Below are 17,520 nucleotides of genomic sequence, written 5' to 3'. Positions count from 1 at the left end.
GGGGAAATTAAACTAATCTTCAATGACGAGAGGTGCCAACTCATCGTCATTTTGAGCAACTTCTGGAGCAGCTTCTGGAACTTCTTCTGGAGCCGCAGGAGCTGCTGCTGCTGGAGCTGTAGTTGCTGGACGAGGAGCACGATTACGGGGAGCCACTACATAGAAGAGAAAGTAGATATCCTCACAGAGTGGACCACCGCATCTCGATTGAAACCATTGGAGAACTGGGGCACTGAGGAGAATTCGTTCGCGGACGTGGTAGATGAAGGCTGGAAATAGAGCGGTTTGAAAAAAAAAGAACATTTGATTTGAAAACTGTAATTTTCGATATAGGATTTTTCCCATTTGATGTTGAAATTTTTCGAAAAAGAAACCGGAACAACGATTTTCTGAATCAAATACTGGTTGACAAGCATCGAATATTGCATAAATCAATTGTTTCCAGATATACTTTGAAAGAAAACTCACTGGTAGCACAGACGAAAACAGAAAACAAGAAGGTCAATATATTTGACAATTGATTTTCGATCATTTCACCTGACAGATCTGAAAACAGCAGAACATTTATAGTATTTATATAAATACATATCAGAAAACTCTTCTAAAGCAGCTGAATATTAATTAAATTATTTGCAACTCACCCTTTAACTCTGCACCAAACTCTATGAATTTCTCCGGAATAATGTTTTCCTTCTCAACTTTTTCCTTTACTTCAATCAGATCAGTGTGAGTTGTGATCAATTTCTTAATGTTCTCCAAATCCAAATCTTTATTTCCCATTCTGCCGACACCTTGACCATTAACCCACAACAGAACTGTTGGAGTTCCGGATACTCCGTAACGGAAATTGAGCCGATGCGATCTGGAAAATTATCATTTGAATAAAAAATTTGGGATGTTGAATCATACTTTGAGAAATCAGAAGCATCGACAGCAACCGGCAGAATATTCTCGAATTTGCCGGGAATCTGGTTGAAATGTGGCGCTAAACGAGCGGAAAATGGGCAGCTGGGCGAGTGGAATAGCCTGAAAAACAAAAATTCGTTGAAATTTCGTTTTTTCAGTACTTACACAATCATACACCAATCTCTTGCGTACGGATCTCTCATTTTCATTAAATCGAGAAAACTCGTTGAGTTCATTGATAACACTCTGTTCGTTCTCACTGAAAATTGGGAAAAATATTAATTTGTCATTTTGGAGCCAAATCTCACTCGGAAAACGACATCGAAATTCGAATTCGTGATTTTTATTAAATATTGGATCGTTGCATACTGGATCGTACGTTGTCGGACACGTTTCGAGGAAGTAATGTCTGGAAATCAAATGAAAATTTTATTTCAATATTTCGCTGGCTTAAAAACTCACTCTGCTCTCCTCAATGAATCTTGAATTGTACAATGATCCGACGTTAAATCATCTGGATTCACATAAAATTTATTCACATCGAAAAGCGCTTTTTCCCGTTCCATCACTGTTTGTATTGTGTTCAACGTTATTGTTAACGTCAGAAGCACTTGGGCGAGCATTTTGTCTGAAAATAATGGAAAATTGAAACGTTTTGAGGTTGGAATGAGTAAACAAGAGTAAATTGAAAAGTGTGAGTATCAATGGAAGAGAGAAAACAGAGAAGGGAAAATAGTGAGGTGAGAAGAAAAAGAGTGAAAGCGCGAGCATGATGGCGTGAAATTATAATGAAAGGGTTGTCATGAGACATCAGAATGTTTCTGAGAAGAATAGATGAATTTATGTGTTTTGTTAGCCGGGAATTTATTATAGAAACATTTTCCCATATCAAAAACTTATGTTGTTATTGTAAACCGCTTTTTAAACTTTTCTACAGCAGAAAACCCTTTAATGTACATTCAGAAGCTGTGTTTTTATGTATTTTTGCAACTTTATCAATTTAAAAGTGCATTTTAAGACGTTTTATTGCTGAAAAACAGAAGAAAAATGCATAAAATTTGTCAAGTCCGCAAACACCGGGACGACGATTCGCCACACTTTACGACACTTCGCACACAATTGATCAGAATTTAGCCGGTGCATGCGTGGTTTCCACTCGGTTTGTTGACGAATTTAGCATCATTGTAGACGTCAGACGTTTATTTTTGCATAGAGAGAAACGGAAATGGAAGAGGACAACGATTAGGCTAAAAATTAAATCAAAAATATATTTATTTTCTGAGAAAACGAAAGCTTACCCGTCTGATGAATGAGCGAGGATCCAAATCATTGTGACCATAGCGAATTGCCACCAAATGCTGTCAGATAAAAGAGTGAAAATATGAAAAGAGAGAAGACAAATGCAGAAAACAATGCATTGAGTGAAGGCTTGAGTGAAGAAACGGATTTCAGTTTTCCTTCGTTTCGCAGCTTCCACAGCAGTTTGAGTACTCAATCCCATCATCTGAGATTGAGTTATGTTTGGAGAAATCGATTGAATTATTACATTATTTGCTTCTCGAAGACGGAATAGAGTAAGCATGTCGATAGTGAAAGCGAACGAGCAGAGAATCACACCACCGATGAAATCGAATCTGAAAAAACCAAAACCTTGATATCAAAAAAGAATAGAATTCTTATCCTGAACCCATTCATCTGAAACAGTAATAACTCACAAAGATAGAAACTGTCCACATGGATTTTCAGCGTAAGTCCATTGAAAAGTATGCGCGTTGAATGCCACGTAGCATGTTTCGTCTGGAAATTATAATTTGGTTTCTTACGAATACACAGACACAAATCACAGGAATAACCACTACAAACTACAACTGATGACGTACGCCAAAAATAAGGAATAGTGACCAAGAAGCCGACGAGCCAGATACAAAAGATGGCATATTTTGTGTTGGGAACGGTGAACCAGATGTAAGACTGAAAAAATGTGAATTAATGAGTTGGAAATATACTGTAAGTAATATTAGGAAGTTTCGAAACTGCGAAATAGATTATTCTCTATGCCTACCTTGATCGGAAACACAATCGAAACATATCTATTGATCGAAATAGCAAGATGAGCTATTATACAACTCCACCAGAAGATTATAGTGAATTGACCGAACCGTTTTCCAGCCAAACTGTGTGCCAAGTCGTTATCTTGACTGAAATTTAATTGCTTCCTATATATGGATATATAGTAAACCCACTTCAATATCATTGCAACTGGCCATGTTGTGAAACAGAATAACATTCCAACGTTTGAAACCAAGTGAGAGAAACATAAAAGACCGAATGTGTTATGGAGGAGAGGGTTACGGTAGATAACGAACATTGCAATGAAGTTGGAGATCAGGCCGATGGATCCAACCTGGAAGAGGTGTTGGGTTGTTTCATGTTTCATGATTTTTATAAGTTTTTTTTAGCTGGGGAAGATTTTTAATAATCCGACCTCTAATTGCTGTCATTTTAATATCGATAGGTCTGATCTGATCACGAATCAAAGTTTTTCAATAGGATAGGATGAAGTACTGAAAGAATAAAGCCTTTCGGTAGTTGCGTGACCAAACTTTTCCAAACACGCACGAAATGGTTGCAGAACTCTGCCAGAATTAGAACATGTAGGCAGTGAGAAACCTTTCATACCCGTCGTTCGAACATTCTGAATAATCCATTTTTCAAAAAATGCATTCATGAAACAGACGAAAATATGGGAAGGAAAATTTGTTGAGATTATATATAATTTAACTGACAATGAAGTTAATCTTACAACTTCATTTATACAAAAAATCATTGTCTCTCAATCAACAGAACACACCAACCATGATGTTACATACACTTTTGAACTAGATTATTCCGAAACTCATCAACAATTCAACGTTTGGTTGGTTTCAGATGTCCTAATTGAGAGCAATATAATTTTTCCAAAGTTACTACCGGTCGTATCATTTTCACTCTACCATACGACTTTTGGTCGCACTTATGTAACAGTAAAGTACTGTATCAAACGCACGATAAGTATTCCCTTTTACTCGAAACGCCAATTTGATACTTTCTGGAATCTTTTCGAAAAGAATTCATTCAACTCACCGAAACCATCAAAGTAGTCGCCGTCATGAGAGTAGTTGTGTCGTAAACGAATGGAGTACTTACATGGAATAGAGTCATCTGAAACTGAGTACAATTCTTATTTTTAAAGAGAATCCACGAGCAAATTTATATCCTCAGACACGCACACACTCCGCCCTCTTTTCTATTGTTTTCTGGGGATTCAAATCAAAGTCCATTACTTTTCTAACGTGACTAATCGGAAGAGTTCTGAGTAAGATCTTTGGGTTCAGAGAATGTTCAAGATGAGCACTTTTTGTACTTGAAGAGAAAACAAAACTTAGTTATTAATCTTATCATGAGTTAAACCTTAATGGAAAAAAACGAGGAAAAAAGGGAAATGGCACAAAACCCTATGACTCTTATTTGCTTATAAGGAAATCCAGAATAATAGAAGAGTTCATTGGGATAAGAGTTCCGTTACGAACGGAGAATAAAAGAATTAGGGATTTAAGGTTGAATCATCCGATAAGAATAAAGGAAAGAATAAGAAGGGCGGTCTGAACACGTGTAGATCATAAATTTTCATGCTTCAGATGATATGGAATGAAGAAGGAGATTTGGAAGGAAAAGTGATGTTTTGTTTGTTGAAATTTTAAAGATTCAGATGAATGAGTTAGAGTGTAGTTAGTGTTTTGAGGTTTGTTATTCTGAGAATAAAGAGCCTCTAAAAACATGCCTATAAACAAAATAAGTTTCCGAAAATTCAATTCTCAATACAGTTAAACAGTAAAAAAGAAAATGGCAAAAATTCTAGTATAGCTCATTACGGTTCTGAAATTTTGTTAAAAAACGGGTCGGTTAACATCTTTTTCTATTTAAATGTTTTCAAATATGTTAGGTCCTTTGGTACGCTCAACATTTTCAACTGACCCAAATATGCAAATGCGATGTGGTTGCGAAACGTCACAGTTGCAAAACGTCGTAGTTCCGAAATGTCGTGGAACTCTTTTTGCAATACATCATAATAATACAACTTGCAAAACTTCGGGCCAGCGGGCCGGATTTGAATTTTTAAAATTTTTTAACAAGAATTTTTTTTGCAATAATATTTTTCTGAAAACTTTGCTCTTTTTCTCAAGTATCTTCCTCAAAAATTGAAACCTGCACAAAGCAGTCTTGTGATAATAATCTGTTTCACGTTGCTCACAAAAAACTAAAATTTCGAGTTATCTTGATTGACAACCGATCTCGACAAGATACCATGAATATTTTCATTCACTGCTCGTATTTTTTGTATCGTGGTTTTTCTATTACTGCATGCAAATTGGAATTGTATTCAGTGTTTTTGATACCTCAAGGACATTACGTAATTGAAATATTACAGAAAAAATCTGAAAATGAAACCTAAAATTTGAAGAAAAAACCTGTATCGAGATTACAGCAATTTCAGAAAGTTCAACAGAACTGGAAAATGTAATCATTAGAACTGGAGATAAAAAGCAGCTGAAAAAATACGCCTGTTTCCGGAAAGCGTTGTTATTGTTCTGTTTGGTTACATATCTAGTCGACAACAGTAGATATCATTTTTCTTTTATTTCTTTCATTCTGTTCATTGGTAACCATCAGTTGTCTATGTTTCTCCTAAAAACTTAGAAATTCGAAGATATTCAAATTTAAAAAATTTACTGTTTTAGAAAGCGCACTTTTGGTTATTCCCAAAATAAGATGGCTAGAGTCGCTGAAAATTATTTCCAGCATCAGAAGTTATAATTTGTATCTTTCAATATCTCGACCAAAATAAATCGACACTTGTCAAATAAAAGATAAGTTCAAGTACATCGGGACCTGATATTTTCCGGAATTTTCATTGAATCTGATAAATTTCTTATTTCCTGATGTATAATTCCAAAACGTTCACAGTTTCACTTGAGGTTAAAAATGTGTTCTTCGTCATAAACTGTATTATTAGTTTTAAACGAAACAAAACTATATTGAGACAAGCTGAAACAGACAGAAAACCATTTATTCAAAGTCAATCACATTCCGTATTTCAAATGTTCCATAATCAAATCCACGTGCCAAACTCCAGAAGCCGCCAAAAGTACGGGAATAGAAACAGAGAGAATAAAGATCAGAAAGAAAACGAGAAGAACAAAATTGATGACGTCGTAATCGTTGGGGTCTTCATCGTCCGCATATGGTTTAAGCATCTTTTCTTTCTTCTCCTTTTCATCGTCCACATCTGGTGTAAGCTTCTTTTCTTTCTCCTCATCATCATCATCATCGTCACTTTCAAACCATCCATCAACCATGTCATATAACGGTTTCCTCGGTTTTTTTTCCTCCGAGTCTGAATAAGTAAGTGCATCATATAGAGATTCGGTCGATGCCTCGTCAGAGTCCACCGCAGAAGAAGTGAGAACAGTTGATGGAAATTGTGGAATAGAAGAGGCAGTTGAAGCAACAGAAGCTGAAGCTGTTGCCGTAGAAACAAAAGAAGCTGATGAGGCAGAAGCAGTGGCAGATGGCTTATCAGGCCCACTAGCAGAAACTGGAAATTCTGGAATTGCTGCTGCTGTTGCTTTGGCAGGTGCTGCAGGAGGAGGTGGAGGAGCTTCTGGTTTGGCTTCGACTCCTGGTGGCCCCATCATTTCGTATCCATCATCAGCCATTATTATTGACACTTTTTAATTGTCTGAAATTGAAGTGAAGGTTTTGAAGGGGAGAGGGAGAGGTTACCTTTAACTATTGTAATTGAGAAGAAAATTGAGAACTGATTTTGAGTTGATAAATTTTAGAAAGTGCAGAGTTTTTTAGAGCAAAAAAGAAAAGGGAGGTTAGCACGTCAATTTTTATCGTTTTCATTTTTATCGTGTCAGGAAATCAAGTTATGAAGAAAAAAACTAGATTTTATTATTGATGTACGTATACGTATATGTGTGAGATTGAATAAGCAGAAAAGTCTGGAATCAATATGAACTCATCGGAACAGAAATTTTTTGTAAAAGAATCTCAAAATTGGTTAGTCTGTTAGTTGTGATAAGAGGACTGCTTCTTCATCACGATATTTCAAGGTGAACCTATGCGAACACGCTCTAATGAAAAAAAACGTGGAAAAATTTATATTGTCACGTCTCCTAAAAATTGCTGCATGAAAATGTTTCTAATGTTCACCGCCATGTAATGCGGACCAGCGTGTTTGCATAGGTTATCGTTGCAGTATCGTGTCTTCATGGGCTCCCGTATTCTTGGACACCCGCAATTTTAAGATTCGTTTACAAAATTTTTTCTGTTCCTACGAGTTCATTTCAACTACTGACTTTTCTGCTCATTCAATCTCACACACATACGTGCATCAATAATGAAATAGAGATTTATAAGTGTCCTGCAATATAGAGTCACGAATTGTCCGACAATAGTGAACTGTTTAGCAAATTCAATGGATAAACAAAATTTCTATGATAATGGAACATATAGTTTATTCAAGAGAGTCAAGAGAGCTAATGATATCCGAAAATCTACATTTTCTATAAAATCGTAGAAACAGAAAAGAAAAGAGTTTTTGAATGAGTATAAAAATAATTTTTCTGTTTCGATAAGTTCTCTTTAACTCCTGAACTTTCTGTTCATTCAATCTCACACACACATATGTTCTTATTTGCATCAGAGTTGTGCGGAATTTCTCCATTAACAATTCTTACGTGTCACTTTTAAAATTTTCAACCCAAAGAACAATTCTCAGCATTATCAAGAATCCATTGACATGCTCTTGAAACCAAAAAATATCCCGGAGTCTACTCACTCAAATGTCACATTTTTGAAATGGACCAACCGTGTTTTCAAATTTTTTTCCTTTCCCAAAATGTAGATTCCAACTATTTCGTAAAGTCTCTCTCCATTTTTCAATTATTTTCAGTTTGAAAGTTAAGAATCCAAAAAGATCCCTATCACATCACTCTCTCACAATTCTCCAATTTCCCTCTTAACCCCCAAAAAACCAGCAGATCACAAACCCTCCTTCCATTTCTGAACATAAGTTTCCCTCTGTTCGTTTTCCCGATTCCTCTAACCAACACTCCCGCTTCTCTGCGTCTCCACGCTTCTCGTTCTCTCTACTTCTCCGAATAACGCTAAACGCTGATTCTCCACGATAAACCGTACGCGGTCAGAATCTTATGATTCTTGTGGGGGTATAGCTCAGTGGCAGAGCATTCGACTGCAGATCGAGAGGTCCCTGGTTCAACTCCGGGTGCCCCCTAAATACTTTTTTATTATTTGAATGATTGTTTGAGAGATATCAGTTTCAAGATCTTGTTATCAGGATTTTTGGCTGAATGTCTGATGTTAGGTAGATTCTTTTGATACGATCCCAGTGATACAATGTTTTTATTAAATGAATTCAAAATGAAAATTGTTGGAATAATGGAAAAGGAATTCAATATCAAATGAAAACTATTGTACGTGAATCTACTTTATATGAACTCCGATGAGCTGGATGTCTCCATTGATTTGTAGACGTTCGATTTTAGCAGCAGGCATACGGTGATCGAATGTGCAATAGAGAACGTCGTTGATGAAAACCTGGAATAATAATTCCAGTTTTGCTCTCAAGAATGAAAGATGGCTCACCAAAAACTTATCATCAGAAGCGTAGATCAAAATATCGAAGGATCGTTTCGCTTTCAACGGAAACTTATTCTTCCCCTCGAACGTGGTTTCTGGAGTCGATTTGGTGCCAGAAATCTCGCTGCTTCTTTGAATTTTCTTTTGAATAAACGAGGCATTCAATCGGAATGGAACATCTTCTCCAGCGAAGAAATCAATCGATAAATCTTTTGGTTTCTTGTCAGCAATTGCAGAGACGAACAGTTTTCTACCGACATAGAAATTCCCTGGGATGTCAGCAGTGTACGGCATGTTCTGGAAGTTTGGATTTTTTGAGCATTATGGAATGGTTTGTGAAAACTAATTTTAATATTTCACAAACAGCTGAAACATTAAAAAATTTAAACTTACATAAAGTTTTCCTTCCCACGAAACCGCGTAGAGTCGAACATCTCCAGTGACATAGATATGAGAGATATTGCTCATTGGAACATAATGTTTGAAGTTGGCAATCAATTTATGCTCTACGTAAATCTCGAAATGCTGTTCGAAGCATCGAATTCGGATGTCAAACTCGTCTCCCTCCTTGTAGGATTGCTTTACGAATGCTTCTCTGAAAATTATCAATCATTTTGTCGATAAAGCGTAATGACCACATACTTTCCCCACTGTCCATTGATGCATGCATTGAGAAACACTTTTCCTTTTGAAAGATCGACTCGGAGAGCTAGGAGTCGATCATCGAGTTGTCCGGTTCCATTGTCATCTAGTTCAACGCTTGGACCAGATGTCAGATTGACAATGAATCCTTCGCTTCCTGAAAAAAGAAGTCTTTCAATCATTGAATGACTAAAGAAATATCGAGTTATGGTGAAGTTGTTCGGAGAATGAAATGAATTTGAAACAGCAAAAATGGAATCGTCTGCCTATGGAGGTTCTCAATGTAAGCTGACATGAACTCCAACATTTTACATGTGAAAAATCAAAAGTAGGCAAAATGTACATATTTCAGCTCCCAATAGTGATAACAGGTTTAAGAAAACCCCTTTTTGGATAACGTGTTTTTGAGCGAAATAGATTTTTGAATAGTTCAGCACGTAACTACCAATAGGGTTGTGTTATAGAGGGGACTGAATGTCTTATTGGAACAGAGTTTTTGTGAAGAATTAATGTAATTGAAGATCTAAAAATGCATTTGTTTCTAATTGTTGCATTTTATAACGTTATAAATATATCAGCAGACCATCTCTTACAAGTATATCGAATCGAAAGTTTTAATACGAATCGTTGGAGAAATATTAATTACAGTTTCTAATAATTAGCAACATTTGTACTCTTAGAAAACGAGGTTGCAAGATTTTTAAATTCTGACTACCGACCAAAATATGCTGAAAGTCCTTGTGACATCGGATTTAGTCATTTTCCAGTAGCTATTGTAACTCCATTTCATATTTTCAGACAGAAACTGAGTTGCTAGATTTATTTTGAGACTCGAACCGTTTCGAAACGAGTTCAGAATCCCTGTGATCCTTTTAGCTAAACAAATTCCCCGCGGAAATTTCAATAAAATTGTGGATTTTTCCTCAATAAAGTTATTCCTCAGCTAATTGTAATCAACATTTACATCATTCATCAACATTTACATCATTCACTGTTTCTCAAAACAGTGTTTTATTATTCAAGATCTTCTGTGATAGTATGGGATTCCCTTTCATTCAACTTCTCAACCATCATCTTTCTCTCTCCTCTATTTTCAACATTCCAATTTTCAAATTCTTCTTCATTTTCATTCTTGTTTCCTCTTATCAAATTACCTGTAATGTATCCTCTGGCAATCAACGATTGTCCCGTTTGTAATTGGTTTCCGTCGAGTCGAGACAAGTACGGCACTTCCTACAAAACATTTGTTACATTTTTATAATTTGTACTGTTTCAAATCAGTTTCAACAAAACGAACTATTTTTGATGTTCGATATCACTCTCATAAGATATACTTTTTAACAAAGAAATTGTGATGTTTACACTTGATTGGTCTTGTTTTGTTCCCCTCTTCACTAATAGTAAGGCATGCAAAAAATGAAATCGGAAATTATTTTCCGTTTCTTTTATCAAATTAGGAATGATTGGCAACTGAGCGAGAAAAGAGAAAACTGACGAATGTGTGATTACGACCAGTGATGGAATCCTTTCGAGTCAACACTTTCTTCGGTTTTCGGATACTTAGAAGACGACGGAAAATTGACGCCATTCTGAAATATAGGGTGACCTTTTCTTGGATCCAACTGATGGTTTTGAATAAGCGGAAAGATATACGGAAAACATGAAACAGAGAAAAGTGGAAGATTAGATTGAACATGAAAATAAGAGACAAGGTAATAATGATTGCGGCCACTGACAGTTATGCCATGATTAAACGTATTAGAGATTATGGGAACCAATAAGGTATTGGTCAATTCATCATCCTACTGCTGAAGAAAACAAAAAAACTATTTCTACAATTGAAAAAATATTTCGGTTTATTGAAACTCTTTTCTCCAATAATTGTATGGAATTTTCAGTTTTTAACATGAATCAAATCCTGAATATGAATCTATAACTCATGAGTTTATAATAAACAACCTCACAATCAGCAATCCAAGATAGAAGGTCTCTATAGAATGAAATGGACTTGTCATTTCTTGTCACGATGTCGCGTGACACTGTAACTAGCAATTAACTTGGAAAAACAAGAATTTAATGGTTCATAAATCTTCTATTTTTAAGGTTCTAAAACGGAAAGGAAACAAACGTTTTTAGGTTTCGGATTTGATGTGAAACAGATTTGATTCAAATAAGTTTGGTAACGACATCTGAAAAACCCAGAGATTCAAGTTGATTCTCAAAAGTTCCCGTTTCAAAAATGCGACATAGTTTGAGCAAGATTAGCTGTGAAGTTCGAGGGTCCACAGCCAACTGATCCAAATCTAAAATGTTTGGGTGTTACGATAGCAAGGCAATTTATTAACAAGACTGAAGTCTTGGTTTGTCAAATGAAGAAAAAGAAACGGAAAACATTTTTAGAGACTCAAAATTAAGTCTGAAATTTGAGTGAGCCAACTCAATGCTCACTCGAGAAACCAAAAGTTCCGTGAGGATGTTTATGACAATTTCATCTTTTCTTTTATGATTCATTTCTCAATTATTTCTTCTCAACTTGAGTCTCAACGGAAATCTATGTACAAGCAAATAACACACAAGATTTTCTGAAATTTGAAATGTCTCGGATGAAAAATAGAGAAAGAAGAACTAAAATGAAATGAGACAAGAAGGCGTGACTGAAGAATCGTGGGAACACTTTTTAGTCGAGAAAAAGGAAACTTCGATTAGAAAAAAAGAAGTGAGATATCAGTAGTTCGTTGAAAGAATGGTGGGAGAAGAAATCAAAAATCAGTGAAAAACAAGACAATAAAGGAAGAAGAAAAATGGAGAAGAAAATGGAGAAGAGAGAAGGCAAATTGATAGAAAAGGAATTGTTTGTTAGTGATGAAAAAGGGTGAAAGAATGAACTGATTCTGAATAAAGAAGACGACAAGAAGATAGGTTAAAGAAGAAAAATGACATACCAGTCAATTGAAGAGAGAAGAAGAAGAAGTGATCATCATTTTTTGGGGTTCTTCAAATAAAGAGAAGACGTTACAGAGAGAATAACATTCCAAACGGACACAAGTTCTTCTTTGTTTTCTACTGGTCAGTTGACCGTTTCCCTTTTTTTGATCGAAGACACTGTTTCAAGTTATCATTAACATTTTGAAAAATGGAAATTGAGTAATCATAGGCTAACATTTAATGCGAAAATGTTTTGTAAGAGTATTTGATTTATTAGAAATTACATCATTTTGTGTTGATGATTCGTTGGTTTTAATACCGCGATGATTTTATCCGAAAATGGAAGGCGAGCCTTGAACGATTCCTGCTCGATTATCTATCTGGTACTTTGAAAAATATGGGATACAATATTTTAATCAAAAAATGATTACAATACTTTCTTATGAACAAAGTTGAGAAAGCTAACCTGTGTTAATGTGAGGTGCGGAGAGGAATCAGCTATAACTTTCATATAAAAAAATTAACTTGGGCAAGCATAACAGGAAATATTTGCTTACTAATAACAGAAAGATAATACTCCCACAGATTATAAAACGATGAAACTGTGAATAATTGTGGTCTTCAAAAAAATTTAAGCACGCATTATTTCGTAACGGGTAATTTGTGACGGTGCAGATTCTGGTTCATTTCGGATATTCGAACAGCTACTTCTTATGCGAAAATAGTTTTACTGATTGTCCACTGATCAATAATTTCGAAGATTATAATATCAGAATCTTCAAAACTCTGTATTAGCACGGTTACTTTATAGGGAAAATGAAAAGGAAAACCTCAACTCGAATGTTCCGTTTTTTTGAGAATCTAGAACAACGAAGCATTTCACAATTCGGGAAATAATTTCTGATGAACTTCATTGTTGATGAACAGAATCTGAATAATTGGGGAGGCTTGTTTTTTTCTGAGGAAATGAACTTTTAACTTTGCTATAATTCATAAGACAGCTTCAGCTTTAAAAAAGTGATAGCAATGTTTTTAGGCTTGGAATCAGTTCTCAAGAGGCAAATTCCTTGAAATAGATCCAATGAAACTGAGAAAAATATTTGCAAGCAAGAACCTTTTCTTGTGTGTTTTCTTATGAATACTCATGTCGCCGTAGGAAAAATAAAACGAGGGTAATTAGATGGTATATTGACGATAATCCACAGAGAAGCAGATAATTAGCATGATTTGGGTTTTTGAAGGGTGTGACGGAATGGGGAACATTCAAATAAACACTGATTTTCAGAAAAAAACTGATTTACTTAGTCTGTAAAAGGTGAGTCCTGAAAGTTTTCCATTGACATTGTCCGTATCGAGTTTTATGAAACAGAGTTCAGAGCCCAAAACATGAAACGAGCACGACCAAGTTGAGTCAGCGATATTATGAATTATGAAGCTTCGAAAACCATTAACACAGTTTTTCGAAAAACTTTTATTGTTTCAATTCGGTTATATACATGGGATGAATAGCATTTACTTTAGTACTTCCAAATCGGTATCATCGGAATTATCTGCACTGTGAAGCACAAACATTATTGACTTGATCTGGTCTCGAAGTATGAACTCCCATTTGTCCATTGTTGATTGGTCCGCTTTGGACAAACTGAAAGATTTCAATTAAATTCTGAGTTTTCCCTAGTCAAATCCAAACTTACATTCCAAGTCTGACAATTCTGAACATTCATTCCGTTGAAATTCAATGGGACAGAGACGAGAGCATTGAGTGTTGATCCAGAGTGATTCGCCATTTGAACATTCACATTATTCTGGTTATCGAAAGTTGGTGGACCGTATCCAGTTGCTCTACCGGTGCGAGTGGTGACTTGTCCATTTTGAACCATGAAGACGATCACGTTTAGGTTGGACTGGAAATAATGGAATAAGTATAATGAGCCCCTAGCGAAAAATCTGTCTTGAACTGACTTAAAAATGCGCCATCTGTATTTTTTAATGTTTTTCAACCGTAAATAAGATTGTGTTTCATAAAGTTATCAAGTTAAGTATTGATTTTGCTCCATAATTTTGTATGATTTCAACGCAGTTTGAATATTAGCTTTTCCTCACTATATCTCATTCACAGTTTTTTCGGGTTCATTAGAGCGAAGTTGTAAGAACGGTGTCGCTCAAGTACATATAAACATGATGAGGCTTTTCTCAATTACTGCAGTTTCAAAACTTTCAACTTTAAATTAGTGTTTCACCAAAAATCTCTTTACTGAGATCGCAAATGTTTCAATCTTATCAAACGTTTAATGGAAACCAAACAAAAAACAACCAAGTCGTCTCTCTCTGTCACTTATCTGAAACAGTACTTTTCGGTTTTCTCACTCACCATTCCAGGTCCGAATCCGATGGCTGTCCATTGATTATTAGTGATTCGATTATTCTGATATTGGATTTGCAGTGCACCATTCTGAATCTTCCAGTTCGCCTTCACAGCATTCTTTGAGAATTTGCATGTCTGGGAACTGACGACTCCAATTGTAGCCAATAGAAGAATTGAAATTTGAACGATCATTTCTATTTTTTCACTCTCAAATTTTGAATTTCTACTCGTCGAAAACCCGCATTTAAACCCCGTCTACTGTATTGACTCTTCGAGTTATTTAGGTGGGTGTCGAATCATCATTTCGGATGGAAAACAGAAGTTTTTGAGGTGACGACTGGTAAACAGTTGATGAAGAAAAGAGGAATAAGTGGAGACGATGGAAGAGAGAAATTGTGGCAAATATTTGATTGTTGCCCACATTTTGCTCAAATCGGTAAACCACAGAGAGCATCGACTATATCAACGGAATGAATGGGACGGAGGGGATGAGTGTGTCTGGAAAACAATTTTGCACGTTATGGGGGAATAGCCCCATTACGTATGATTTAGTACACAATGTCACCAAAAAACTGATTCTTGATGAGGTGTCTGGGTACTTTTCAAAGAATTCGAAGAATTCGAAGGAATTAAGGGCGAATCTTTACAGATCTCAAAAAATGAAAAAAAAAATGTTCTGAAACAGTATAATCTTTTCTGTTATGTTCAGCATTTAAAAACTACTGGCTGCAACTTTCTTTCTCAGCTTTTTGAATTTACAGTGTTTAGAGATTCTTAGAAAACTTCATTAAAACAAAAATGTGATAATTGACGGACACATCATTGAATACCGTACTTATGGCATTTCCCACTATATTCTCTTGTGGAATCCGTGAACAATGATAGTTTTTGAGTGCATCGTGTTTTTAAGACTTTTCTAACAGATAAAAATTTTAAGAGTTGCAACGAAGCACTTGAAAAAATTAGTCTAGGCTGAAAACTTTTCTGTTTCTGGAAACTTTTAATATTAATAACTTTTACTAAACTACTAGTACTTCGGATGTCATTGCACGTTTTTTGCTATAAGTCATTCTCTATCTTGAACTTATTTCCAGCTGTTAGTGGACTTCAAAATCGCAATTCTCATTAAATAGGTTTGCTCGATTTTGAGATTGTGTCTTATATCGTTATAGAGTTTTTAGTTGAACAATCTTTGGAAGCCTTAAATACAAACTCTTAAGTAATTAGATAAACTTTTTTTTTCATGTTTCAGAACAACGTTTTCAGGACTATTGAGATCAGATTCGTAATGGAAGTTTTAAAAGAATGAATGTCACCCGGAAATTTTAGAAAAAGTTTTTTCCGGATGTGAATAACCCCATAAAAGAAAAATTCTCCGCATTTTTTTTCTGCAATATTCAGTGAAAACTTCACAATTTTTTCGGCGGATTTCAGAAATTTCCCAAAGTTTATCATAAGTTGAAAATAATAATTCAGTCCTAACAATAAGCAGCAACATTCGACTATTGCTATTAAAACAGGTTCAATGTCACTGGGAAAGCTGTGAGACAACGAAGTAAAAGTTTTAGTGCAACCAACTTTTATTTTGAGGAAACGATTTCTCAAAAGCACAGACGGTGGACACCCGAACTGTTTTATCGGATTTCAACAATTGTACCCGAGTCTAGAACAGATGTTTCTGTTTCCGAAATGTTTCATCATTTCACTATCTGTTCTTGTTTTACTCACTGTGTTCTTTTCCGTATATTATCCCTTCCATAACCAAAAGTTACTAGTTTCAACTCATCCGTCAATCTTGTAAACTGTGATTTTTTGAGTTTCACCTGTAACAGTGTCTCCTTGTTCAAAAATACTTGCGCAACCAACGGCTGGCAATAATAACAAACCTCTCACTCTATTTGATTTCGGAAAGAGGAGGAACTATGTACAGTAGTCAAAGTTAACAATGCTCACGTTCACTGTGTTTTCTAGTCGAACCGTTTATTGGTCAAAGCTCACGCTCTGATTCGGAGAAAAGGGAAGAGAAGAGGAGAATCAATTATTTACATGGCGAAATGATTATTCATGGAGAAAAAATGTTTAGTTGCATTCCATCGGGCACACCTTCTTGTCCTTTGGAGATTTGTCGTTTCGGGTCAGTTGTCCGTTCTCGATCTTTCCAGATTTGATCCACTGAAATATTATAAAATTATTTCATGTTTCATTCAGTCCAAATTTAATTTACTATCTTTCGTTTTCAATTTTTTTGGTAAATACGCAAAACAAAAGCTTACCCTCCACTTCTGGCAGGATTGAAGATTTCTTCCTTGGAATTGAACTGGAATCTGCACGACGGCACTCATTGTCTTATCTTCTGGGAAATAAAGGAGAGATTGAGTCTGGATTGGAGCGGAGTTTGTTCCGTTTTGAGAGAATGTTGGTGGTCCGTGCTCAGTGGTGGCTCCGGTACGGACGGCGACTTGGTTGTTGGATACCATGAAGAAGACTCCGACGAGGTTGTTCTGGAAGAATATGGAGAGGTTTAGGTAGAAGACTTTGGAATGTATTCAGCTCTCATAGTAATCATTGGAGAACCTTTTTTGAGAATTTTGTTAGAAATTGCAGTTTTTTTTAGATGTACTGTTTCAAGAAACATGTATTTGATGAGGAAGGACTGGCTTTTAATGTGTGAGGTTTCTTTCCCTAAATCATTTAGAATCAACAATATCCCAACAGATTCTAGAAAGCTAAACTTGAACATATACAATTCCCAGAAAATCACTATTCACAAAAACAGAATGTCTCACCTTATCATCTCCAAAGCCGATTCCAGTCCAGTGATTGTTCTTAATATCAGTATTCATGAATTGAAGCATAATCGAGTTATTCGCAAATCTCCAGTGAGATTGGAATCCAGAACTGTCGTATTTGCATGTCTTAGCGGAAACACATGCAAAGTAAAGAGCAAAAAGCAAAGCGACCATTTTACTCATCAT

General features: G+C 35.6%; 7 protein-coding genes across 7 annotated transcripts; 1 reads left to right on the top strand and 6 right to left on the bottom strand.

Moving 5' to 3' along the window:
* Window positions 1–12: 12 nt before the first annotated feature.
* GCK72_013358 (uncharacterized protein) lies at window positions 13–1,529 on the bottom strand (the record flags this gene model as incomplete). Its single annotated transcript, XM_003092083.2, has 7 exons — window positions 13–269; window positions 469–546; window positions 642–862; window positions 910–1,026; window positions 1,072–1,165; window positions 1,215–1,315; window positions 1,369–1,529. 7 exons carry the CDS (start codon window positions 1,527–1,529, stop codon window positions 13–15), a joined length of 1,029 nt encoding a protein of 342 aa, XP_003092131.2.
* A 500-nt stretch (window positions 1,530–2,029) lies between these two features.
* On the bottom strand, window positions 2,030–4,107 carry GCK72_013357 (uncharacterized protein; the record flags this gene model as incomplete). The annotated part of the gene is made up of 8 exons (XM_053729811.1): window positions 2,030–2,153; window positions 2,205–2,410; window positions 2,453–2,540; window positions 2,622–2,703; window positions 2,787–2,877; window positions 2,969–3,104; window positions 3,150–3,310; window positions 4,030–4,107. 8 exons carry the CDS (start codon window positions 4,105–4,107, stop codon window positions 2,030–2,032), a joined length of 966 nt encoding a protein of 321 aa, XP_053584583.1.
* A 1,919-nt stretch (window positions 4,108–6,026) lies between these two features.
* Window positions 6,027–6,662, bottom strand: GCK72_013356 (uncharacterized protein; the record flags this gene model as incomplete). Its single annotated transcript, XM_003090335.2, has 1 exon — window positions 6,027–6,662. The coding sequence occupies one exon, from the start codon at window positions 6,660–6,662 to the stop codon at window positions 6,027–6,029; it is 636 nt and encodes a 211-aa protein (XP_003090383.2).
* Window positions 6,045–6,681, top strand: GCK72_013355 (uncharacterized protein; the record flags this gene model as incomplete). Its single annotated transcript, XM_053729810.1, has 2 exons — window positions 6,045–6,091; window positions 6,366–6,681. 2 exons carry the CDS (start codon window positions 6,045–6,047, stop codon window positions 6,679–6,681), a joined length of 363 nt encoding a protein of 120 aa, XP_053584582.1.
* Window positions 6,682–8,457: 1,776 nt separating this feature from the next.
* Window positions 8,458–10,843, bottom strand: GCK72_013354 (uncharacterized protein; the record flags this gene model as incomplete). Its single annotated transcript, XM_053729809.1, has 6 exons — window positions 8,458–8,571; window positions 8,620–8,910; window positions 9,007–9,208; window positions 9,256–9,412; window positions 10,410–10,488; window positions 10,751–10,843. 6 exons carry the CDS (start codon window positions 10,841–10,843, stop codon window positions 8,458–8,460), a joined length of 936 nt encoding a protein of 311 aa, XP_053584581.1.
* Window positions 10,844–13,726: 2,883 nt separating this feature from the next.
* Window positions 13,727–14,737, bottom strand: GCK72_013353 (uncharacterized protein; the record flags this gene model as incomplete). The annotated part of the gene is made up of 3 exons (XM_003092086.2): window positions 13,727–13,822; window positions 13,875–14,084; window positions 14,552–14,737. 3 exons carry the CDS (start codon window positions 14,735–14,737, stop codon window positions 13,727–13,729), a joined length of 492 nt encoding a protein of 163 aa, XP_003092134.2.
* A 1,887-nt stretch (window positions 14,738–16,624) lies between these two features.
* GCK72_013352 (uncharacterized protein) lies at window positions 16,625–17,520 on the bottom strand (the record flags this gene model as incomplete). The annotated part of the gene is made up of 3 exons (XM_003092090.2): window positions 16,625–16,717; window positions 16,819–17,046; window positions 17,332–17,520. The coding sequence occupies 3 exons, from the start codon at window positions 17,518–17,520 to the stop codon at window positions 16,625–16,627; spliced, it is 510 nt and encodes a 169-aa protein (XP_003092138.1).

The sequence above is a fragment of the Caenorhabditis remanei genome, chromosome IV (assembly GCF_010183535.1).
Source record: "Caenorhabditis remanei strain PX506 chromosome IV, whole genome shotgun sequence".
In the NCBI taxonomy this organism is placed as follows: Eukaryota; Metazoa; Nematoda; class Chromadorea; order Rhabditida; family Rhabditidae; genus Caenorhabditis; species Caenorhabditis remanei.
This window is presented reverse-complemented; position numbering and strand designations above follow the sequence as displayed.